This window comes from Drosophila albomicans, chromosome X (assembly GCF_009650485.2).
Source record: "Drosophila albomicans strain 15112-1751.03 chromosome X, ASM965048v2, whole genome shotgun sequence".
NCBI lineage: Eukaryota > Metazoa > Arthropoda > Insecta > Diptera > Drosophilidae > Drosophila > Drosophila albomicans.
This window is the reverse complement of record NC_047627.2, coordinates 2,146,711-2,173,520: the sequence shown is the minus strand read 5'-3', so window position 1 is coordinate 2,173,520 and position 26,810 is coordinate 2,146,711. Positions and strand designations below refer to the sequence as shown.

Sequence of the window (26,810 nt, the reverse complement as noted above, 5' to 3'; positions counted from 1 at the left end):
CATGATATGCCTTTTGGCAGTGTGCAAGTACATGTTAGACTTCTGCCATTGTTTCAGTAAACAAGTTGTGTCAACTGAAGAGCTTGTGTGGTTGTTTATTGAGGAAAGAATGGACTCAATTTAGCTATATTCTGAGGTTTGTGCAACTAATCCTAAAGCTGAGGGTTTTTCGCTTAAATAATTTATATTATGAGTAGTCGCAATATGATGCGCCCCGCTGTTGATGACACTTGGCATTCAGTCAACCCAGAACCGGACAGAGAACTGAGAACAGAGAACGAAGAACGAAGAAGGCACCCTGAGGCGTTTTAGTGTCCAGAACCCCATTTTGTTGGTAGCCAAAACAGTTGACACTTTTTTGGTCGGCCAGCTGTGATCGCATCGGGCGCTAAGCAGTCGACAAAATCCGCTTAAATGCCACATCCGCTTTGGGGGATAAAAGCAAAGAGTGAAAGAGAGAAAGAGAGAAAGCCCAGCTCTATGGCAACTAAAAAGAGTGTTGCATATTTTCGAGCGCTTTAGCTGCCTAAAACGGTCAACAGAGGGCGCCTCAAGGCAATAACATTTAAATGGGGGCGAGCGGGCGCACATTTCGAAGCTAACACACAGAGACACACGCACACTTACAAAGATGATATTCTACTTGGAGAGACTTGAATAACACATACATACATATATAGCTGACATATCTTTTGTTTGGGTGCCTTGACGCCCCCGGGGCCGCCCAAGCTGCAATGCAGTTGGCCATATTTTCATTGCTGACCGTTGTCCAAAAATATTTCGCAACACTGTTGACCAGATTTCAATTGCTGCGTGTGTCTGTGTCTGTGTCTGTGTGTATGTGTGTGTGTGTTCGTCTCCAATGAAATAAAAAACACTGTTAGGGTCTTTAATATCAACGCTTGACACTCGCCCAGCTGTCTTTGTCCTAGTTGCCCCCCAGTGCCAAAGTCTGACGCCACGTTTTGTTAGCGCAGCAATTGAAATTTTGTTTCGTTGTTTCGTTGTTGGACATGTTAATTGGGTTCTCTCTTCACACTAATACGTTGTATAACTCTGTTTCTCAGCCTTCTCAACCCTTTTAAATACTACAATTATATTCACATATGTACCCCAAAAATAAAACGCGACATCGACTCGATTTAAATGCCAAAGGTCTCTATATGAAGTGTGTCTAGCGAAAGCAATACATAAATGAAATTATACTGCTGGAGCAATAAAAGAAGAAAATTAAAAAAAAAAAAAAAAACAATTTTAAAAAAGTCAAATAAAAAAACTCTTTTATTTTAATATTGTTTATTTTAATGATTATGTTATATTAAAAATTAAAATAAATGAACATCAAGCATTAATCAATCGAACCTTATGAGAAAATGTTAAATGTAAGAAATTATACGTTATTAATAAATTGAAAATGCAAAAAAAAAAAACAATTTTAACCGAAATTAACAACTATAATAAATTTTTATTGTTTATTGCAAATATTTTATTGAAACAAATCCAATATGATAATTTATCCCATATTAAAATAATTAAATGAAAATTTAAATTAAAAAATTAAAAATAAAACTAATTTTAATTTTAAAATATTTTAACAATTTCAAACAAAAAAACAAACTGTAATCTGAGTATATTGTTTATGCATAAAAAATTAATTTTAGTTTTTCAATTCCAATATTATAATTCAAATATTAATTATTAATTAATTAATAAATATTATTATATATTATATAATAAAGTAGGGGTATTTGAAGGAATACTCTATAAGAAATTTATAAATGCAAAAAACTTTGACTTTTCCTTCTTAAACAGATTAACTTAACAAAAAATAAAACAATCAAGCACAATATATTATCATAATAATATAATAGAATATATATAATAATATAATTGAGATGTCCATATATAATTGAGCCTACTTTTCCCATTACTCATGTTATTTTTATTTTCCAAACAAAATTTCCAGATTAAAGCACTCTTGAATTCTTCTATCACTTGAGCATTTGGTTTTCACAAGCGAGTAAATTTTTATTTCCCATTTTTGTGAGAAAAAAAAACTTGAGGAAATTATTCTAGCTGCCGTCGAAAAATATTAAGACAACTAATTGGATTAAAACGGAAACATGTGAGTAAACATCTTTACAATTTAATTACAAATTATTGCTCACTTTATTTGCGCCCTTCTTAACATAATTTTGTATCTTATTGAGAGTACAACGAACGAGGAGAGATATTATTTGTAAACAGCTACTTTAGTTTCTCTCATAGATCTTCTGTTAAAATCGTTTTTATAACAGCCACCAAGAGCAGTAAAGAAAGGCAGAAGAAAACATCTTAGTCCAATGCACTGCAAAAAATAGATACAAAATATAGTTTGTCTTTTTTTTCTTAGTTCTGAGAAATTTAGCCTAAAAAGTGAATCAAGAACAGGAAAAATCTTAAAGTTAAAAAACACATCTGAATTTCACATAAGAAAAATGTGTTTTTACCATTTATTTTAATATTATTTAAAAAGCGCCTTCAGTTATTCTCAATTATATATACATATGGATGTATATGTTTTTGAACACTCTTTTATTTGCAAAAGATTTATCATCTATCATTGCGAGTCGCGTAGCTTTTGAGCCATGGATCTAGATCTACTTACACCTACAATTAAGAAAGGTTTACGACAACTCGACCAACTAAACTATGAACGAAAGAATAAAAGATGAACATAAAGAACATTAGGGAATTTTATAAACAATCTATTTTAAGAGCACAATTCTTAAAACCAATGTTTAAGATATTTGAAACGGTTTTTTTCCAGTGTATCTTAGAGCATAGATAGTAAGATTTAGATAAACCAAGCTTAGTACACTGAAAAAAGGCCAAGTTCTTAAATTCATCAACAAAATTATGTTCTTGAAATAATAATTGTGTTTAAGAACAAATTCTTAAATTCTTAAAAAGTCTTAAGACTCTACAAAATTTCAAATTTTCATAAAAAGACCACAAGTTCTAGATTTATATTACAAAATTCTGTCATTCATCGAAATTTCTTTAAAGTTTATATCTAGTAGTAAAAAAAAAATAATAACATATAATCCAATATTTTTTTATAATAAGATTTTTGGTCTTAAACTTTAGGATTTTTTCTTCTTAATAATAAGAACTTGAGTCTAATATTAAATGTTTTTGAAATAAAGATGAGTTTTCTAACTTTTTCATGCCAACGTTCTTAGTACTAAGACAAAAAAATTAATTAAAAACTTATTTTTCTGTGTATGAATTCAAGAATTTTATAACCTTTATCGAGTATTTTAGATCTTATTTCGATAATTTGGCATATTTCACACTAACATAAAGTTCTTAGTTGTAGTATTTGTTCTTAAAGTGGTTTTATTTTAAGAACACATTTTGTAAGACAAATGTTCATGATGTTGGAAACTGATTTTTTTGCAGTGTAAATTGTATAAAATCTTCTTCTTAAAGCTGCAGGGAAACGAAGCTTGGGAGCTGTTTTGATTTGTTTGTTTCATTAACCAATAAAAACTCAATTCAAAACTTAAGAATTGAGTATACATAGATTTTTACGTCAGAAAATTGTATTCCAGGAGATTATTAAGAATCAACCACAATAATTCATTGAAGTAGGCATTGATTAGAGTATTAGAGCTAACAAATATATAAATAATTTTAAACTGTTTTCAAATTTTATTATTACCTTTTGTGCTGTTTAGCTGGCGGATTAGTGAAATAAAATTGGTCAACGAATTGAAATTTGCCAAAGAAGAAGAAGAAGTCTGATTCAAGATTGAACCTGAAACCTGAGTAACTATTTTATTGCTAACATTTCTTGCTAAGTATTAATATTCGCCTTCAATTTAAAAAATGCTTTACAAAATCATACTTTAGTTAACATACTTTCCATGAACCAAGAAACTGTTTTTATGATGCAATCTGTGTTTTTTTCCTTCGCCTTTGTGTGTGTGTGTGTGTGTTATCAACACAGTGATCGATTTCGCCGATGCTAATGAGCTATTCTTTGTTTATTCAAGCGCGTAACATTCGCTTTCAAGTTCCGTTTGGAGCGCAATGAAACCGTTTTACGAGTAGTTTTCACTTTGTAAAGTAATTCTTTTTTGTGTGTTTCCCCATCCAGTGAGCTCTTATTGTTCTTGGTTGCTGTGGCAACTGTGCGAACCACACACACACACACACACAAGAACAAAACGCGATGAATAATAATAAAACAAAATAGCGACAACATCAGCAACTGCAGCAACAGCAACAACAACAACTATAAACCAGAATTCGTTCTGTGCTCGCAAGTGCAAGTGCAAGTGTATTGTTCCCTCTACCAACGACGACTTTGAGTCATACAAAATCATATACACACACACACAGACAATAAAGCATGCATATGTACTTACATACATGCATGTGGGTACGAGTATGTGTAGATTGTATCCCAGTCTGTTGGCAGCAACGTCGCTTTGTGCTCCATTATGTTCGCCTGGCAAAATTGGAGCATTTATTGTACCAACAAAAAACGCATAATACGCCAGACGGACTGCAAACAAGCGTGTTGTACTTGTGCTCTTGTTTTTGCATTTGCTTTTCTTATTGTTATTGTTATTGCTATTGCTATTGTTATTGTAACTCCTTGCCAGATACACAACAATGCGAGCACTCTCAACTCAATTGACCGGCTATCAGCTACCCTCTTAAGCATGTATTACATACATATGCAGAACAATTGATTGCCTTTATTAATTTATATTTTTAGTTAAAATAACATAGTACCAAGTTTAAATATTATTTGAAATTTTGTTTTATTCGTTCTTATAATATATATCCGTTTATTTTTAATTTTTTTCAAGTCTTAGCTCACAAGCTATTAAATGAAATTTTAATTGCATAACTTCAATTCAAAATTTCAATTTATACACCGTATGCTGGGTATAACAATAGCTGAGCACGAGAGCCAACATGAGAGAGACTGTCAATCATCGGCACAGCTTTTAGTGCTTTCACTTTGTACGAAAGCTTTATGCTTAACCGAGACCGCAACCAAAAAGCTAGTGAAACGTTAAACCACAGATGATACTATTGCCATCTTACTCTATCACTTTACTTGCTATACATTGTACGAGTGTTTTTTTGTTTGTCTGATTGCTTGCAGTGGGCAATCCCAATTACCTTAGTCTTTTTTCCGCTTATGTACAACAACAGTAGAGAGCATGAACAACAATTGGTTGGGGAAACATAGAGAGATAAAGACAGAGAGAGAGAGAGAGAGAGAGAGAGAGTGACAGACAAATGCAAAACACTATTTAGGTCGTCGTTGTGCTTTCGTTTGCTGGTCGCCTATTGATGCATCTAGGGCAAGTTCCTAGAATGTTCATTCCAATAAGCCACCATGGCCGTTGCAACATCGCAAAAATGATAAAATTGATGGCAGGCGAAATTCATAGAATTCACCCGAACTCAATAGGCGCCCAGAGTTAAATGGACAGATATCGTACATATGTATACACAATGCGAGAGAGACAACGAGCTAGCGAGTGGTGCTTAACAGGCCGACGAACTTCACAAATCGCTAAGAGCGATAATGTTTGTTTTGAGGCCAACCATGTCTGTGCCGACGACAACATCGCGTCATGCGCGTCGCAAATTCATCAGGCGACCAGCGGCAATCCGGCAGAGGCAAAAATGCACAGACACACACAAGTCGCACTGCAGAATCTCGAGAGACACAGTGCCACCCCCAACCCCACACTGGGGGGGTAATATCGAAATATAAACCATGGCCGAGTGTGTACGGGCCAGGATGATGCCCAATCACATATGGCCGCTTGTCGCAACGGACTCCACATACGGCCAATGCCAATGCGTCGTCTCAAAAGAAACGGCGGGCTGGCTCCCCCACAAGCTCCACACACACACGCCAAGCGTACGGCTCTTTTAACACTTTCGTTTTCTTGTTCCAACCAAACGCTGGCCGCTAAATAGGCGCACAGCGTTCAACAGCAGCGCGTTGCCAAGCAACAGCATTCCCCCTCCATAAACCAAAACAAAAAAAAAGCAAAGCAACACGATAAGCGGGCACACTTGCTGCTGCAGTGAAAGCAAGAGCGAGAGCGAGAGCGACAGTGTGCTCTACACTTGAGTTGTTGGCATTTTGTTACTCAGTATGTTGTCTCACTTGCGCATGCTAGCATGCGCTATCTCTCTCAGTCTGGCGTGCGCACACTTATGCCAAAGCTTTAATTTGCAACTCATTTTAGTTGCTTGCACATACATACATACATATGTACATACATACATACATACCTAGATATTTATGGTAGACGTTATACATACAGACATGCACATGTGTACATATTAATGTTTTGCATATGTAAATGACAAGCGATGGCAATGTCCTTGTATAAAAAACAGTTTTTGTGCACAGGCGCACAGTGAGCGTCAACAGAAGATGCCCCCAAAACCAGAACAAATATTAAGTACACATTTCATTGCTGCTCTGCTCTTGCATGCAAGCGCGTGGTCTCTCTCTCTCGCTCTCTTTCTGTCTGCCTCTGCATGTATGTACATAGCTTTTAGCTTTAGCTTTTTTGTTAGCTACAAACCCGCTGAGCAGCATGCAACGGCACATACACAAACACACACACACGCACACATACATCTGGGGAATTGTGAGGGAGTTGAAAAACTTTCGATGCTGCTGCTTCAGCTGCTTTCTGTGCGCCGGTTCAAAAATCGACTGACTGAAGGCCCCTGAATTCGTGTGTGCACGCGATATGGACGAACGTTGGCCGAACGAGCGACTTCGTTGCCATTGCTGCGACCAGCTTGCGATTTGCTTGCGGATGCGGATGGTCTTCTCTTCTGTTGATAGCTGTCCCAATGGTGCAAGCGCAATGCTCTTGCTCTTGCTGCTGCTGCTGCTTCTGCTTCTTAGTGTTGCGTTGCACTGCCTTGCGAGACAAAACTCATTAAATGGTATTTTTAATTAATGCTAAAGCAGGCAGACATCACATCCCCTTGCTGCCCACATCCCCACCACTTTCCCCGTTTTCTACGCTTTGCTGCTTCTCCACAATACAAACTCGCACACACACATACAATGGCGCGTGGCAGCAGCCAATTAGTGAAAAATGTTATCCTCCCCCTCCCGGGCAGCACGCCAACTTCCCCCGATTGGCCCAATGGCCACCCTCTTCATTAGCTGCACACATTTCGACCTACGCTTTTTGCAGCGCATCTTCTTCTATCCTATTACGTTGGCATCGTCTTAATTAAAAAGCCGGCAACGCTCGCCCACAAAGCCTCCACCACCACACGGCGTATATTTTTAATTGCTTAATTGGAATTGCGTAGCAATTAACCAGAGTAAGCGGGACGACGCGTCGTCTGCGGCCATTGTGGCTAGCAGCTCGTCTCAGCCATTGTGGCTCCATTGCCAATGCATTGGCCTCTGGCTGTTGCTGGGCAATTAAGCTCACACACAATTCAGCTCAGACTTGCGTCACAGCACACAGCAGCATCCGTTCCGGGCGGCTTTCGTGGCTCAAGGTCATGGTGCCAGCAGCAGGGCCCTGACAAGCAGCAGACACCACGCCTAGATACGCCTCAAACTCAGCTAGCCTAACAGGCGCACAGCTTGTGAGAGAACAACGCCAAGGATAACCGCCTCACGACCTGCGGATGCTGTGTCCTGCCATTGTGCCACGCTGCTTACGTGCTCTTGTGCTCTCTCCGGTGTCCTTGGCACGCAATCCAACGCAAGCTTACGGTACGTTTCCTTCAGTTGAAAAGAGATAACGACGGGAGAGAGAGCAGCGAGACAGGCAGAAAGAGCAAACAGCAGAGCAAGTAGTAAAAGCTTTCGTCAACCATCTCATGCACTTTCATTAAGTCACCATTTAATTTGGAATATATGTAAGTCATTGGGGATTTTAGTGTATCCCTAGGAAATACCCTTTACATGTTCCTGAAGGGGTAAGATATAGAAAAATAAAAGAATATAAATATATGAGATACATATTCTTCATCAGCGGGAACAGCCGAGACAATAAAGTCATGTCCGTCTGTCTGTTGGCTCGTATGATAAACTGGATCTCAGAGACTATAGGAGATCGAGCTATACTTTTTTATACCCGCTACCCAGAGGGTAGAAGGGTATTGTATCTTTGTGCCGGAAGGAAATGTATGTAACAGGTAGAACGAGGCATTTCCGACCCTATAAAGAATATATATTCTTGATCAGCGTCAACAGCCGACACAATCTAGCCATGTTCGTCGGTCTGTCTGTCTGTCTGTGCGTATGAACACCTAGATCTCAGAGACTATAAGAGATAGAGTTATAATTTTGTCGACAGCATTTGTTAGGTTTGCACGCATATCAAGTTTGTTTCAAGTTTTTGCGACGCTAATATTCTTAAGGGTGAGAATATTTAATGTGTTTTGCACCCAGAGAGCGCGCATTAATTTAGCAGTAACTTATTTACTATTAGCTAACTACCTAAAGTTTGTTCCGATTCTAAATGAGAATGCTACTATTGCACCGAGTGAATGCGTTACTATTTACACAATTTCGTTGCATTTTTTGCATGAGCACAACACGCTTTACAATTTTTTCCGTATTCGCCAAAACCCTGTCCAATGAGATTTTAATTTATATAAATGAATTTATAAACCTAAGTTTGTGTACCGAAGAAGACAACCAATTTATTAAAAAATACATAAGTAATATTACAAATCAGGCATTACCTCGACATCAAAATGTTGAGAATGACGATGTAATCGAAAGCACCTCTAAAAATGCACATGAAATTACTTATTCTGAGCATCGTGCGTCCGTTCTGGCAACTTTAGTGAACGATGATAAAGACTCAAGGGTTCTTTAAATTGTCTAATAACTACGATCGCAAACTAGAGCATTCTCATTCAGGAGAAACTTTAATTTTTAGATGCATTGTAGGCACAAATCTTTGCAGAGCTCTAAAGAAAACAAAAATATCCCTGATGCTAACAGCACTGTTGTCTCTAAGCTATCTGCAGATCCACATCGTCCCATTGTTATGGAAACCCTGACTAAAAACATCGATAATTCAGATGAGAAAAATTCTATTACCACTATGAACCGACACGAAATAACTCCTGAGAATCGTGCGTCTGTTTTGGCAACCTTAATGGAAGATGATACGGACTCTGAGAATTCGAACAACATCTTTAAAACTTCAGAACTTACTCCCGATGATCGTGCGTCTACTTTCTCTAAGCCACCTGCAGATCGACATCGTCCCATTGTTATGGAAACCCTGACTAAAAACATCGATAATTCAGATGAGAAAAATTCTATTACCGCTATGAACCAACACGAAATAACTCCTGAGAATCGTGCGTCTGTTTTGGCAACTTTAATGGAAGATGATACGGACTCTGAGAATTCGAACAACATCTTTAAAACTTCAGAACTTACTCCCGATGATCGTGCGTCTACTTTCTCTAAGTCACCTGCAGATTCACATCGTCCTATTGTTGTGGAAACCCTGACTAAAAACATCAATGATTTAGATGTGCAAAATTCTATTACCACTATGAACCGACACGAAATAACTCCTGAGAATCGTGCGTCTGTTTTGGCAACCTTAATGGAAGATGATACGGACTCTGAGAATTCGAACAACATCTTTAAAACTTCAACTTCAAATTTGGAGCATTCTAGCAACATCTTTAAATTATCCCATTACGACGATTGCAAACTAGAACGTTCTGCTTTAGGAAGGAGTTTAATTTATAGTTGCGATTCGAGCACTCAGTCTTTGAAGAGCTCTGAAAAAAACAAAAATATCCCTGATGTTAACAGCACTGTTGTCTCTAACCCATCTGCAGATCCACATCGTCCCATTGTTATTGAAACCCTGACTAACAACATCGATAATTCAGATGAAAAATATTCTATTACCACTATGATCCGACACGAAATAAGTCCTGAGAATCGTGCGTCTGTTTTGGCAGCCTTAATGAAAGGTGATACAGATTCAGACACCTCAGACAAAATCTCAAAATCATCAGAACTAATTCCCGAGAATAAAGATGATACAGACTCGAAGTGTTCTAGTAAAACCTTTAAGTTATCCGATAACGAGGATCACAAACTAGAACGTTCCGTTTCAGTAAGGACATTAAATTACAACTGCGATTCGGACACTGAATCTTTGAAGAGCTCTGAAGGAAGCTCTTTGGCCCTTCAAACATTCTTGGATACACAACGATCAGAAAGATTCCAATGCTCCAATGTTTCAGTGGAGACTATAGCTGATAAAGAATGCTCCGCTTCGAATTCACAACCCTTGGGGGATCCTTCGAAAGAAGGCAATATTGATATCTGCAAAAAAACTACTGAGTGTTGTGTATCCACTTTGGCAGATTTATTGGAAGATGACAGATATTCTGAAAGTAGCACTAAATCATCAGGTGAAGATGAAGAGAAGCAGCTAAAATATTCCGACTCAGTGACAATTGTTATAATTGATGACACTGAAAGCAGCGATACAGATTTAGAATCGCCGAACAGATATGAAACATCTATAACTTATCCCATTGAGATTTCATATGCAGAGAGCTCTTTGACCTCTCAATCCACATCGGATTCACAGCAATGCCAACATATCTCAGAGGACTCTTGCACTTCCGAAGCATTATCGACCGAAAACGAGGATAAAGTAAGTGTAATGCTTTGATCTCTTCTATCTTTTATCTTTTTATCTTTGCATTTAATCGCTTTAGGTGGTACAAGAGATCAACGAAAGTTTTATGCTGCAAATATCAACTCTCGATTCCATTCTGGAAGAGGAGGAGGTGTCTTCCAAGTCAGTAAGCGGAACAACTGCGCGCTCAACAATTGAGGAATTCCATCGCTCTGGTAGATATTAAGTATTATTTTTTGTATAAGTCATCTACATTTTGGATCAATTTAAATGATTATTGTTAGTTTTACAATAAATAACAACAAGTAAGATAGCTAAAGAAATACCCGCCTCGCTAAAGCAACTCAATTGAAATTGTTACATAAATAATGCATATTTTTGTATCATCAATATATAATACTCTTAGTATTTTTTCGGTATATTAATTTTATATAATATATATATTAATATATTAATTTTGCAATCTATATTTGGTTGTTTTAATCACATATCACTTTCTCATTGTTTTACTTTTATTGCAATTGGTTAGCGGGTAGCCCAGCACTGTCAGCTGTAGTTTTTTAACTTATATTTCTCTTAGTTTACAATAATAATTTTTATAATAATCTCAGGAAATATACAGAAATCGGATGGATTGAGCCAAATAGAGCAACGAAAAAAAGAAAAGTCAGATGCCTTAGTTTTATGTGAATTGTCACCTCGTCTCGCGCTTTCCGCTGAAAAAGTGAAGTTGCAATCATGCGAAGAAAAACTTGAGGATTCAATATTACTCGATAATCCACTGGCTCAAAGCAGCATGATTCAGTGTAAGTTGTCAATTTCAGATATGTTCATAGAGAAAAATGTGCTAAATAAGTGCGAGTATGCTCGACTTTGAGATACAACCACTAGTGCTGAATTATTCTAAAATATACCAAGAATTGCTTTATTTGGTATAATAACATACTATTGCTATTCAAATACAACGTAGATTATAAAATATACCAGATTGTCAGTCCAAGCAACTAAGAGCCGATTGCTGCAGCTTTTTATACTCGCTACCCATAGGGTAGAAGGGTATTATAACTTTGTGCCGACCGGAAATGTATGTAACAGGTAGAAAGAGGCATCCGAGACGATCTAGCCATGTCCGTCTGTCCGTCTGTGTGTCTGTGTGTCTGTCCGTATGAACACCTAGATCTCAGAGACTATAAGAAATAGAGCTATAATTATATTTTCGACAGCATTTGTTATGCTTGCACGCAGATCAAGTTTGTTTTAAATTTTTGCTACGCCCACTTCCACACCCGCAAATCAAAAAAATCGAATAACAAGCGTAATTTTAAAGCTAGAATTTTGGTATATACAGTAATAACTATAGTAGTTATGATTCTTGAAAATTTGGTTGCGATTAGATAAAAATTGTCGAAGTTATTAAAGAAATACTTTTGTATAGGCAAAAACGCATACTTACTAGGGGTTTTAGTTGCTTTGGAAGACAAACTGGTACATTGTGCCATCTATTGTATATTTTGAATGGTGTACTATATCGATATACCAAACATAACATTTGGTATATTTGTAGTATTTTTTAGTATTTTCGGTATATTTTGAAAATAATACCGCAAAATATATTGCTTTTATTTAAAATGGGTAGCGGGTAACTCACAGTCGAGTGCACTCGACTGTAGCTTTCTTACTTGTTTGGTCTTATGAAAGTATTTCTTAAATAACTTTTACAAGTATAATCTGATCGCAACCAAAAATCGCGAATTAATTTCAAAATTACTCTTGCTATTCGAATTCGCATACGGACAGACAGACAGTCGGATATGACTATATCCTCTCGGCTGTTGACGTTACACATATGTATGTATATGAATATTATATATATTCTTTCCGGAAAACAATGTTATAATCCCCTTCTATCTTTTGGATAGCGGGTATAATCAAAATCATGAACAGCAAAATACTAAATTTTGTATCAGGAAATTGATCACATTTCTCTCACATACTTAGCTGACGAAATGAATCGATCATTAAGTGCGGCCAAAAAGCAGATCGATGAACTGAAACAGCTACGACAGCTCAATTCTGAACAATATGAAACATGTCGAGAACGCACTAGAGAACTGGACGATCAATCAATTTTGGAAATGCGGACACAATTGCGAGCAACGGGAAATCAATTGAGCATTGCAAGGGCGCAAATTGTCAAACTGAAAAAGCAGATAAGCGAAACAAATGACGCTAAAGTAGATAGAAATACTTTTGAGCAATATGAAAATATTGTAATCAAGTCGCAGCAAAAGGTGCTTACTTTACAGGCACAAAAAGATGCTTCTGAACTGAAGCTGGCATCGCAATTAGCCAAGGCCGAAAGAGATCAGGAATTGGCGCAAAAAAATCAAGAACTTGCCAAACAACAACTGGAAGAAATTAAAGCACAAGTGGAAAAACTGAAAGAGGAACACCACAAAGAAGTAGGAGAGCTGCAAGAGCAAAAGGGTGCGCTTGAAACCGAAAATGAGGCGTATCTTAAAGATATCTCTACTCATTGCGAATCCATCAAGAAATTCAAGAGGCAGGTTGCAAGTCTGCAAGCAGATTCAATCATTAGAAGTAGAATTCAATCTGAAGGAAAGTCAGCTGAAGAAATTGAGAAATTGAAAAGTGATTTAAAGAAATCTGAAGAGCAGTTTAAAGTGTTTAAAGAACAATTGCAAAAAGTGTCACTGGAAAAGAAGGAACTGCAGAGTGACAAAACTGAAGCAGATTCAATCATTACAAGTAGAATTCAATCTGAAGAAATGTCAGTTAAGGGAATTGAGAAATTGAAAGGAGATTTAAATAAATCTCAAGAGCAGTTCGATGTGGTTCAAACAGAATTGCTAAAAGTGATACTGGAAAAGAAGGAACTGCAGAGTGACAAAAATAAGACAGAATTTGAAGAAAAGTTAGCTAAGGAAATTGAGAAATTTAAGGATGATTTGAAGAAATCTCAAGAGCAGTTCGAAGTGCTTCAAAAAGAATTGCAAAAAGTGTCACTGGAAAAGACAGAATCTGAAGAAAAGTCCGTTAGGGAAATTGAGAAATTGAAAGAAGATTTAAATAAATCTCAAGAGCAGTTCGATGTGGTTAATCATAAGTCGCTAAAAGTGTCACTGGAAAAGAAAAATCTTGAGGATGATAAAGGTAAGGCTGAAACATTCAAAAGCCATGGATTTAAATCAGAAGTTGAAGACATGGAGAAAATTAAATTCGATTTAAAGGAATCTGAAAAGCAGTTTAAAATGGTTGAAAAAAAATTGCTAAAAGTCTTTCTAGAAAAGGAAAAACTCCAGGATGATAAAGTTAAGGCTGAAACAATCCTCAAAAGTAGAATTCATAATGAAGAAAAGTCAGCTGAAGAAATTGAGAAATTGAAGGATGATTTAAAGAAATCTCAAGACCAGTTCGAAGTGGTTCAAAAAGAATTGCAAGAAGTGTCACTGAAAAAGAAGGAACTGCAGAGAGACAAAGATGAAGCAGATACAATCATTAGAAGTAGAATTCAATCTGAAGAAAAGTCAGCTAAGGAAATTGAGAAATTGATGGATGATTTAAAGAAATCTCAAGACCAGTTCGAAGTGCTTAAAGAACAATTGCAAAAAGTGTCACTGGAAAAGAAGGAACTGCAGAGTGACAAAGATGAAGCAGATTCAATAATTAGGAGTAGAATTCAATCTGAAGAAAAGTCAGCTGAAGAAATTGAAAAATTGAAAAGAGATTTAATGAAATCTCAAGAGCAGTTCGAAGTGGTTCAAAAAGAATTGCTAAAAGTGTCACTGGAAAAGAAGGAACTGCAGAGTGAAAAAAATAAGACAGAATCTGAAGAAAAATCAGCTAAGGAAATTGAGAAATTGAAGGATGATTTAAAGAAATCTCAAGAGCAGTTCGAAGTTGTTCAAACAGAATTGCAAAAAGTGTCACTGGAAAAGACAGAATCTGAAGAAAAGTCAGCTAAGGAAATTGAGAAATTGAAGGATGATTTAATGAAATCTCAAGTGCAGTTCGAAGTGGTTCAAAAAGAATTGCAAAAAGTGTCACTGGAAAAGAAGGAACTGCAGAGAGACAAAGCTGAAGCAGATTCAATCATTAGGAGTAGAGTTCAATCTGAAGAAAAGTCAGCTGAAGAAATTGAAAAATTGAAAAGAGATTTAATGAAATCTCAAGAGCAGTTCGAAGTGGTTCAAAAAGAATTGCTAAAAGTGTCACTGAAAAAGAAGGAACTGCAGAGTGACAAAGCTGAAGCAGATTCAATCATTAGAAGTAGAATTCAATCTGACGAAAAGTTATTTAAGGGAATTGAGAAATTGAAAGGAGATTTAAATAAGTCTCAAGAGCAGTTCGATGTGGTTAATCATCAGTCGCTAAAAGTGTCACTGGAAAACAAAAATCTGGAGGATGACAAAGGTAAGGCTGAAACATTCAAAAGCCATGGATTTAAATCAGAAGTTGAAGACATGGAGAAAATTAAATTCGATTTAAAGGAATCTGAAAAGCAGTTGAAAATTGTTGAAAAAAAATTGCTTAAAGTCTTCCTAGAAAAGGAACAACTCAAGGATGACAAAGTTAAGGCTGAAACAATCCTCAGAAGTAGAATTCATAATGAAGAAAAGCCAGCTGAAGAAATTGAGAAATTAAAAGAAGATTTGAATAAATCTCAAGTGCAGTTCGAAGTGGTTCAAAAAGAATTGCAAAAAGTGTCACTGGAAAAGAAGGAACTGCAGAGAGACAAAGATGAAGCAGATACAATCATTAGAAGTAGAATTCAATCTGAAGAAAAGTCAACTGAAGAAATTGAAAAATTGAAAAGAGATTTAATGAAATCTCAAGAGCAGTTCGAAGTGGTTAAAGAACAATTGCAAAAAGTGTCACCCGAAAAGACAGAATCTGAAGAAAAGTCAGCTAAGGAAATTGAGAAATTGAAGGATGATTTAATGAAATCTCAAGAGCAGTTCGAAGTTGTTCAAACAGAATTGCAAAAAGTGTCACTGGAAAAGACAGAATCTGAAGAAAAGTCAGCTAAGGAAATTGAGAAATTGAAGGATGATTTAATGAAATCTCAAGTGCAGTTCGAAGTGGTTCAAAAAGAATTGCAAAAAGTGTCACTGGAAAAGAAGGAACTGCAGAGAGACAAAGATGAAGCAGATACAATCATTAGGAGTAGTATTCAATCTGAAGAAAAGTCAACTGAAGAAATTGAAAAATTGAAAAGAGATTTAATGAAATCTCAAGAGCAGTTCGAAGTTGTTCAAACAGAATTGCAAAAAGTGTCACTGGAAAAGACAGAATCTGAAGAAAAGTCAGCTAAGGAAATTGAGAAATTGAAGGATGATTTAATGAAATCTCAAGAGCAGTTCGAAGTGGTTCAAAAAGAATTGCAAAAAGTGTCACTGGAAAAGAAGGAACTGCAGTGTGACAAAGCTGAAGGAGATTCAATCATCAGAAGTAGAATTCAATCTGAAGAAAAGTCAGCTGAAGAAATTGAAAAATTGAAAAGAGATTTAATGAAATCTCAAGAGCAGTTCGAAGTGGTTCAAAAAGAATTGCTAAAAGTGTCACTGGAAAAGAAGGAACTGCAGAGTGACAAAGCTGAAGGAGATTCAATCATCAGAAGTAGAATTCAATCTGAAGAAAACTCGGCTGAAGAAATTGAGACACTGAAAGCAGATTTAAGGAAATCTCAAGAGCAGTTTAAAGGGGTTAAAGAACAATTGCAAAAAGTGTCACTGGGAAATGTAAAAATGTCAGTGCAATGTGAAAAAGGGAAAACTGAAGTATTCGGTGCTTCGTCTGGTGCGGCTCTACCGAATGAACTAAAGCAATTGAGCCTGACGAAAATTACTAAGCAGTTACCTAATCTGCAGAAAGAGTTGATAAAGACGCGAAAGCAGCTGGAATCGATGAGTGAACAATTGACAGATTTGTCGGGCGAAAACCAAAAGCTTCGATTGATTAAAATAGACGACATCAGGGAGTCGACGGAAGCCGTCAACGAACTGTTGGAAAAAATGAATGTTACACAAAAGGAATTCGAAAAAGTGCGCCAAGAATTGCCGCAATCGAACGAAGAAATCAGTCGGTTGCTTTCCATTGACGCCGATCTTCAGATTGAATTAACAAAGGCCAAGCAGCAAAGAAATGCAATGGAAAAAAGACTATTCGAACAAAGAATTGAAAATAAAAAATTGAAAAAACAGTTGCGACGATTTAAGGTAAACGAGCGAAAAACAATAGAAGAACAAAGCAAAAGCCGCAAAAATATAGATATCTGGAAGAAGAGAGCTGAATTTGCACGCGAAGAGACGCAGAGAACAAGGGATGCGCTGCTTACGCAAATACATGAGCTTCATAAGGATAAAGACGTACTAAACGGGGAAAAGATGGCGATGGAAAAGAAACAGAAAGATCTCGAAGAAAGAATCTTGCAGTTGAACGAGCAATTGAAGAAGAAATCGCAGCAACTCAATGACTCGCAGCAATCAAATGTGAATCTGAGCGAAATAATGGAACGCCTGCAATTGGATCAATCGGTGCGAGACGAGAACGAGGTGAAGGCGAAGGAGGATCGAATGGTTATTCAACATAGCCTCCAATCGATGACGGCCGCGCTCCAGGTTGCGAATACAAAGCTGAAGAAATCCCAATGCGAAATTCAATGTATGGAAGAGAAAACTACAGAGTTAAATTTAGAAATTGGCGGCCTCAATCTGAATATATCGCAGGCCAAAGTGCGTGAGACAGCGCTTAAGGAATCGCTTGAGAAGACCAATCAAAAGGTATGCGAACTCAAGGAAAAAATCAAATATGCACGAGCGCAACGTGAAGAATGCGAACATAGCAAGAGTTTGATTAAAATGCTTAACACCGATTTAAATAAACTGCAATCGAGTTACGATAAACAACATTTCAGCATAAACACAATGTCAACTCGTATGCAACAACTTCAAAACGACTGTCAAACTTTGCAAGATCAAAATCAGGAATTGCAACAATATATTGACTCTGCAAATGAACGCGAGAAAACACTTTGTAAATCGCTCGCAACGATCAACAAAGAATTCGAATTGGAGCGTGCCAATAACATTGCGCTTAAAATCGAATTAGAAACTAATCAGATCACCTTGGAGCAAATTCGCAATCATTCTACTAAGCTATACGGTGATCTTCAAGCGCGTTACAACGCACTCAAATCGGCAACGATTGCCGATGAAAAGGAGAATGTTGAAAAGATCGCTAAACTTGGCGACAAATTGCGCAAAATAGATATGTTGAACGATCGTTACCTTAAAGCATTAAATTATTGGAAAAGTCATGCAGAGAATTTGAAAAACGAAATCGAGCGTCAGAAACAGAAGCTGTCACAGGCAAATAAATTTGTGAGTGTATAAATCATTTTATTGTTTAAGAAATCAATTTATTTTTATATACTAATTTTTTTAATTTTCATTCACAAAATACAAAATAATGGTTATATATTGATTTTTATGATTTTCTTTATTAATAATTAATTGTGCATTAAGCTATCAATAACGAAAAGTTATTTATCAAAAATGTTGATTTTTGTTGTGGATCAAAATAAAAATCGCTTTTATATACTAAACATGTCAGAATGCTTTGAGATGCCCATTTTAAAAAAAAAGTAAAATAGCGATAGTTTATCCTTTTAATAAATAATAAATTCTGAAATATCGTCTTTATCCGGTATATCGATATAATTTTACGTTAAAAATATATCGATCAATTCAACGATGCATCTTTCTGGCTGTTACACAAATTTCCTGTAAGCACAACATTATAATTGCCTTCTGCATACATAAGCAAAAAGTATGAGAATCTATTAACTTTATGTGTAAAAAGCAAAATGCGACATCTCTGACCCTATAAAGTATACATATACATATAATCTAGATAGCATCAATAGCTAAGTCTACTTATATATTAAGAATTAAAATTTCATTCAAAAACTGTTTTTTTTTATAAAGAAATCAAATTAAACAAGTAAGAAATCTACAGTCGACTGCGCTTAATTATATTCAATCGTCATATTCATTTTAAAATATACCAAAAGGCTATATTAATATAGTACTACATTCAAAATATATCATAGAGTGCAAAATACTATATACTAGATTGTCAGCTAAAGGAACAGTAGGCATTTTTGCCCACACAAAAGTATTTTATAAATAACTTCAGCAATTTTTATCTGATCACAACAGAATCATAAAAACTTTAGTTATTATTGGCTGTATCAAAATTACGCTTGTGATTCGATTTGCGGTGCGAAAGCGGCCGTAGTAAAAATTAAAAAAAAAAACAGATCAAACGTTCTTATAGATTCCGAGATCTAGGTGTTTATACGGACGGACAGACAGACAGACGGACATGGCTATACCGTCTTGGCTGTTGACCGTGATCGAGGTCATCAATATATATACTTTATGGGGTCGGAGATTACTCCTTCCGCCTGTTATATACATTTCCTGGAATCACAAAATTATACCCTTTGGGTATTCGAAATAAATAATTATTGCTGAAAATCATAAAAATTCTAATTTTAAAGATCACGATCAAAATGCACAGATTTTCCTGAAAAGATCTTTCTTATAATAATTTTAAGTCCTTTGATTTCTTCATTTAAAATTGGCAACTATAATCATTATTTGCGTTCCTGACTATTTTTTTATGTCTATTTTTATTGGATACCAGACTCAGACAGTTTTCTCTGGATGTGATCCAGACAACAGCTGCTAACTGGAAAAAAGAAGGAATCTTGAAATAAATACACAAGGAATTTCTAAATTTGTTTTGCCATAAGTTTTATTTACCGCATCCATGAAATGCATAAAATGTGGGTACGAGAATGTATGTTATTGCTGGAACGATCCATTTAGTTGTTGGTTGTATCTCGAACTGGGCAATGGTATTGTATAATGTTTATCAATTTAATTATGTTTTTTTTTTTTTTTGTTTTTTGCATGTTTTGGTTGCCTTATTTTCGGTTAATATATATTTGTATTTTTAATATATGTGTATAATATATGTATATATGTATATAAATTTAGTTAACATTAATTCATTTAATATACTCATATGCCATTCGGTATTCACTTCAACTATTCTTTCATTCTTTGTTTTCTTTTTTTCTAGCGTGTCGCAAAAATGGAATAGTAAATATTCAGTCACTAGATCGAACGATACGGCGAGATATTTCAGCAATTTCTGCGACAACAAATTAATAGCTTTAATACACGTCTTTCCAGCTGGAGTTTTGTCAGTTTTGCCAATACTTTATCATTATCATTATCATTGTCTTTCTTTTTTTGTTTTTGTCTAAATTAGTTTTTAAGTAGTTTTTTGTTTTTTCTTTTTATTGTATAAAAATTCAGTTATTCATATTATAAAATAAAAAGAAGAAAAGTTGATAATTGAAGGTAGGGATGTGTGTAGTTATGGAGTGGAAATGTAATTGTATATATTGTATGGATCTTGGATCGAATGGCAATCGCTGAATTCCATTTTAGTCTTTGGCACATTTCGTATTGTTTTCATTTATCATTTTTGTGTGTGTGGCGTGTTCCAAAATATCTCACAATCGTAACTGATATGTACTTTATGCTTGATCTGATCTATATATGGTGAAATGGTTAAACAAGTTAGCCAAGTTAGTTTTCGAAATGCATAGAGAGAGAACCAGAGAAGCGCGAAAGCAATCGAAATCAACAAAAATACAAAAAAAGCAGCAAACATAATATATGGACATATGGGAATGGGTTTGTCGTATTTATAGCGAATGTCATCTCATACTTTGCATTAATCTAATGTTCGTTTTAACTGCGGCAAATGCAACATTTTTGTGCTCTCGCGAATGTAAACGGTTAAGCTAATAATTTGTATATAATTGGTACATAGTTTTTTCCATTTTTTTTTGTTTTTCCTTTTGGTAACAACAACGCTGCTAAGTCATATTTTAATATTTTCGAAATTTTGGTTAAAATTTGCGGCTAAAACATTTTTACTTTTAGGTTTTTTTGGTTTTCCTTGTTGTGTTGTGTTTTTTGATTGATTTGTTTCTAATACTCTTGTTTTCAATACATAATTAATTTATTAACAAACAATCAGCTACAATTCAACGCTGGCTAATTATAATTTACTTCTTATTTGTTCATTTTGTAATTTTTTGGCTTGTGAATTTTTTTTTTTTTGTTTTTTTTTTTGTTTGTAATATAAGGCCGCTTGGGGCAACTGCTATAAGAGGCTCAAATAGTAGATGGATAGACAGAGAGAGATGAATTGAAATAGAGTGAGATAGAGATATACTTTGTTTGCGTGAAAAAGACAGAGAGAGAAATAGTTAGACTACAACTTGACGATCGCTAATTGAAGTAAGTATTTATATTTTCCATATTTTGTGGTATTCCGGTACCCATGCTAACATTTCATTAAATTAATATTTAATTGAAAAACTTGCAAACAAAATGCATATTAAAATTGCTTTGAAACATGAGTACCGGGTATCCCATAGTCGAGCACCACCATCTCTCTCGACTACAGTTATGTTTTAATGTGTTTTATGTTATGCATTTTCTTTGATTTTCCCCAATTGTAATTCATGTAATTATTTTGATATTTTTGATGTTAACTGTAATCTTTTGTTTGAATTAGATTTTGTGGTAGTTGGGGTAGTTCAGTGGAATTACTTTTCGTTTAAAAACAACACTCTACAATTACTATATAAATGTATTTCGTTTTCATTATGATTTCACTAATCGATTAAATTCATTCAAACTCACTCTCACTTTTTTTTTTTGTTGTTTGCCGTTTTGCCTGCTCTAACTTCGCACACATTATTTCGCATATGTATAGGGTATGTAAGTATTATGTATGTATGTATATATACTCGTATATATTGTATGATTAGATAGTAGCTACTAATGTTGTATGTAGAATGTATATATAGTATATGTATATGCATATGTATATGTATGCGAATCGGTTTCGAAAATGAATCCGTTCGTGTTTTATGTTTGTTTTTTTTTTTTTTTGTTTTGTTTTTCTTTTCCTACAAATATAGTTCCTTGCATTTTGGTCATAGATTAGTTAGTATATATAATTAAACAATCAATAAATGAAGCATTAAAACCATATATAGAAACTAATTTAAAAGTAATGGTGAAGGAGGAGGCGGGGGGAGCAGCACATACACATATGAAATATGAATTATTGCGTTAAAAAGAAATAACAACTTAAGATTATAATGAGAGCACAGCAATCGAATACGTAAATTATGTACATCATATAAGAAAATGGTAAATACTTAGCGAGCATATAAAACATAGCAAAGGAGAGACAGGGACTAAAAATAAATAAAAAAACAAAAAAACGAAAGTATAAAAAATAATAAAAACCAAAAAGAGATAATACATCAAATCAAATCAAATCAAATACGTTAAGAAATCAAACCATAATTATTTTTGGAATAATCAATGGAATGAATGCACTTGGCTCTTAGGCTAAAAGGCATTTACTTCGGCTCGTTGCCGCCTCCGCCGCTGCCGCTGCCGGGCGTGGCCGAGAGCGCCATCTTTGAGAGCGTGGCCAAGGAACGTTTCGGGAATGTGTTGCTGCCATCCGACGGATCCGAGAAGAGTTTCCGGAAGCTAGCAGGAAGAACAATAAAATAATCAATTTATGAGTGAACAAAATCGCAATACACAAAATTCTGCTGCTAACTTACAACTTGCGTATACCCGACTCGGAACTCTTCTTCCAAGGCGCATCGTCTGGCTCATAGGGCAGCGGTCCTTGCACAGGCGCATCGTGTCCAGGTGGCCTGACATTTGACAGAGATAATAAAAATGTTAATTGCGCAATTACGTCGATAGCGAAAATACCCTAACCTATAGCATTCTCATTCTTGGCAACACGTCAAAGACAACACATACTAAACAAATGTTATTAAAGCTGCCTACGCAAGGACAACTCATTATTAGGGTGATTAACGGCCTCAAAGCATAAGTAATGTGAACCTATTGAATCTTAAGGTATTATCTCTCCGATTCTCATAGTAAAGTTTTTCGGTTTATGCGACAGTTAAGTAACGTAAAAGTGAGTTAAATGGTTAAATGAGTTTTGGCATATATAAAGCGGAATGAAGCTGTTAAGCAAATATTATCTTAGTGAATTCTGGCAACTAAATCATTTGTGGACGTTAAGATTGACGTTATGATTGAGTAAATTTTGGCAGGTAAATGCGTTGTGGCCGTTAAGCGAAGGTTACGCAATGTTGAGGGAAACTATATATATATATAAACTACACTAGGTTTATTTCAGTTTGGCTTCTAAATACATTTATCTTTAAGTTAAAATGAAGTGAAACGAATGGATGCCTTGTGACCGTTAAGCGAAAGTAGCATAATGCAGAGCGAATTCTAGTGAATCTAGTGAATTCTAAACTAAATGACCTTTGGTGTCTAAATATATTCGGGTAAAACCAACTGAGAATTTGATGACACGAATTTTGGCAGTTAAGCGAAAGCGCGTAATGCTGATATAAGTCGCTAAGCAAATTATATATATGGGTGTAGTGTATTTAGACAACTATTTAAAATGAAATGAAAAGTAAGGTAAGTAAGTAAGGTAACTTGTGTCCGTTAAGCGAACTATAAAAATGGGTGCATTATAAACTAGTGAATTTTGGCATCTAAATCAATTTATGTAAAACGAATTAAGAAAATTATATGACTAAACGAATTGTGGCCGTTAAGTAAAAAGAGCTAAAAGCGGAACATAGATATTATAAACTAAATGTAAGTTAAGCGAGATTGCATAACAAACTTTCTGAATAGGGTATTTCAAAGTTCGGCATGCCGAACAATCAAACCAAGATTTGCTTAGCTCATTTGGTATACGCACGTTTCGCCCGCCACATCGTCGTCCACATCGGCCTCAACGCCATCGTCGGCCTCGTTGTCATCGTCATCACGTGCGGCGACGTCATCATCATCGCTGTCATCAGAGCTGGAGACGTGACGCATACGTTTGCCGCTGGGCGCCGGTTTCAGCTCGGCCAACTGTTCGTTGAGGCTGTCAATGGTGGTGAGCAGCTCGTCGCGTTCCGAAATCAATTCCTTAAGCTCTCGCGTCGTATAGCGCGGTCGATTTGGATCGTTCTCGTTGTCATCGTACGACTGCACCAGATCCTCATTCTCCTTTTCGGCCAATCCCAAACGTTTGCGCAACTGATTGATCTCCCGACACTGATCCTGTAATTGGGCAAGAAAATCGGCGCGCTCCTCGCACAACGTCTTCACCTGGGCCTGCATTAGTTTGTGCCGTCGTCGCGTATCTCGCTCCGATGCCTTCAAGCGTTCCGCCTGAATGTTCACCTTCAAATAGGACAGAAGTATATTAACTCTTGATATATATCAGCAAAAAGATTACCGCTTACATGCTCCAGTTCGCTGTACTTGTCCTGCAGTTCACGTTCCCGCTGCTTCAGCTCGTCGCGTTGCTTGTAGATCTGCTCCTTGAGCCGCTGCAACACTTGTGTATCGGACAATGCGCTATGCAACTCATTGTTGGTCATGCTAATGATGCTCTCGGTTAAGCTGGCTCCCAATCCCGAGCTCTGGGCGGACGACGATTGCAGATCCTGCGTCTGCTTCACCAGCCGCTTGTTCTCATCCTGCAGCGACGAGACCAAGTCAACCAGCTCATTGGTCTCGCTGCGCCATTGCTCCTCGATCAGTTCCAATTCCTTTTCGAAGCGCCGCCGGAACTCGGCCTTCTCCAGCTTTTCGCTTTCGAGTTGGGCGATCTTTTCGCGCAACTCCTCGATGGTGGTATTTTCGCGTTCATTTTTCGTGGCCAGGGCCTCGAGCAGCTCCAGTGTATTGATGATTTTGGGCATCAAGCCGCTGACGGCATCGGTGCCATAGCGATCCATAATGCGTTCGTATTCCTTGCCAATGTCCGAGGCCAGATCGTAGACATCGACGACGCCGATGTCATCGATGGCATCCAAAACCATTTCGCCCATTTCATTGAGATGGAAGCCGGGCATCGAGTTGGGTTCCTCCTCTAGTTGTTGTTCTTTTCTTCTTGCTGCTGTTGCCTCTCAATCCAGCAGCTGGCCGTCTTGTTTCTATTCTGCAGCAGCGAAAGACGAGAGAGGGAGGGAAGTAGGTAGTGAGACAACCTTTTGCCACACACTAACGTGCGTGTGGGTGTGTGCGTGTTGTATACACGCAGTTACTTAAAGCTTGTTGTTGTTGTTGTTGCTATTTGTGCAGAACTCTATTTGCATTCACTTTATTAGTTGCCCACGCACACACACACACACACACACACATACGCACACGCAATGTCAACACTTGACCGACGCACACACATACACCTGCACATATGTCCAGTAGCTATTTAAAATAAAATTGAATTCGTTGCGAATACTATTTTTGCGTGCAGTCAACTCGAACTTGGACCTGCAACTGGACTTGGTAATTGTTGTATTTTGTATGTTGCCGATTTTATTTTTGTTGTATTTCTACTAATCTTTCGATGACTGCATACTCACGCTGAATGAGTAATAAATACAATACAACAAATTTGCAAATTCTCCCCCCACCAACAAGCGCGTTCACACACAGCTGTGTCGATGTCGATGTCGTCGTCGCCTCCGCAACAGCAGCAGCGACAGCGATGGCAAAAACAAGAGAGCTCTCTGGGCTAGACCCTGTGTATGCAAACGAGTCGAGCTCTCTCTCTCTCTCTCCTCTCTCTTTGCACTTCCTCCTACACATGCGCGCAGCGTTGCTAGCGATGTGTGTTGTTTACTACTTACTTCTCACAAATATTTCAATTGAATGAATGGCAAACACATATTGTGCAAGCTGGCATTTAATTACATTCAATTACGCGGCACAGCCAACAACAACAACAACAACACACTATTGCCAACATTGGACATTTGATGTGATTTGCAGCGTGACCACAGCTTTCATTGCGAAATATACCGTTTACATTCCTAATCAAAAAAATATACTAAAATAGAGATAGCGATGGTCAGCTTAATTTTTTTTATGTGCAGCGGTAAATTTGATTTCATATGCTATTTAATTCAATTTAATTAATATAAAACTACCTATGCCAAATTCCGTAAAATAAATGCATATTTTCAAATACTTCCATGTAAAAATATCGGCCATCCCAATGTTTAACCTGAAAATGGTCACACTCAAAATATATCCTTTCTTTTGATATTTTAAAAATAAATGTAATAATAAAAGGAAGCTTTTATTATTATTATTATTTAATTACTTCATTAAATAGCAAATTTGTAATTATTTTACATTGATTTAATGTATTTAGATCACAATTTATTGCATACCGCATACAAAAAGTGCGGCATCGTTAAATTTCCATTGTTGTGAAAAGTAACCACTAATTTGTATCCAGTGTTGCAAAATGTGCGCGCCAAATTCAAAATGTTTGAAGTTACCTGCTTTAAGCTAAAAGCAACAAATTCATTAGATCGCAAAAATTAAATTCATTGTTTTTTTTTTTATTAATTTGTTTTGCTTACAAAAATTGTATAAATTGTTTTTGTATTTTTTGTTGTTGTTTTGTTTTGTAAATTGTGGTTACATATAGGCATTACAATTACACATATTTGTTTTTGTATAATAATTTTTGTTTTATTACTAGCAGTATGCAAATGCATAACAAAATAGCATAATTTGTGAAATCCTTTCGCTTTCATTTATGCTAGACTAATGAATACAGTTATGCAACGGCGACTAGCAAGTTTCTCTTTCTTTCATTCTCTCGATCTCTTCCTATATCTCTGTACAAACTAATAAACGGGGGATAGTGGGTGCCTTTGTTTTTTTTTTTTTTTGTTTGGTTTTTTCTTTTTTTGTTATTCTGTATTTTTAAGTACATTAAAATTAGCTACAGTTCTTTGGAGGGTTTTGGGACTGGGGGCATTCCATTAAATATATATATATATTTCTTTTATAATTTGTGTATGTATATATATGTATATAAAAAAAAAATACACAAGTTTCGCTATATGCATAACAA

The 26,810-nt window shown here is 36.1% G+C and overlaps 3 protein-coding genes across 5 annotated transcripts in view; 2 read left to right on the top strand and 1 right to left on the bottom strand.

The window, feature by feature from the left end:
- Positions 1–3,641: 3,641 nt before the first annotated feature.
- On the top strand, positions 3,642–10,736 carry LOC117563710 (dentin sialophosphoprotein-like). Its single transcript, XM_052003437.1, has 2 exons — positions 3,642–3,813; positions 9,042–10,736. Exon 2 carries the CDS (start codon positions 9,072–9,074, stop codon positions 10,734–10,736), a length of 1,665 nt encoding a protein of 554 aa, XP_051859397.1. The 5' UTR covers positions 3,642–3,813; positions 9,042–9,071.
- LOC117569293 (pyruvate dehydrogenase E1 component subunit alpha, mitochondrial) overlaps positions 10,343–26,810 on the top strand; it is a 69,860-nt gene continuing 53,392 nt past the window's right edge. Inside the window, exons 1-4 of one of the 2 annotated variants that reach the window (XM_052008480.1) lie at positions 10,343–10,718; positions 10,783–10,918; positions 11,315–11,509; positions 12,702–13,411. In XM_052008480.1, the coding sequence (XP_051864440.1) occupies positions 10,810–10,918; positions 11,315–11,509; positions 12,702–13,411 (1,014 nt within the window). In that variant the 5' untranslated portion in view covers positions 10,343–10,718; positions 10,783–10,809. Of the gene's footprint in view, positions 10,719–10,782; positions 10,919–11,314; positions 11,510–12,701; positions 13,412–13,912; positions 14,336–26,810 lie in introns of those variants that run through there. The other variant, XM_052008481.1, reaches the window with a different exon arrangement.
- LOC117563728 (RILP-like protein homolog) lies at positions 19,677–25,710 on the bottom strand. Of its 2 annotated transcripts, none has more exons than XM_034242203.2 (6): positions 25,570–25,710; positions 24,178–24,878; positions 23,643–24,115; positions 22,465–22,560; positions 22,256–22,387; positions 19,677–22,083 (listed from the first exon to the last, which is right to left on the bottom strand). In XM_034242203.2, the coding sequence occupies exons 2-6, from the start codon at positions 24,790–24,792 to the stop codon at positions 21,948–21,950; spliced, it is 1,452 nt and encodes a 483-aa protein (XP_034098094.1). In that variant the 5' UTR covers positions 24,793–24,878; positions 25,570–25,710; the 3' UTR covers positions 19,677–21,947. The 2 variants fall into 2 exon arrangements, with proteins under 2 accessions (XP_034098094.1, XP_034098104.1); XM_034242213.2 differs by lacking the exon at positions 25,570–25,710 and adding an exon at positions 25,303–25,488.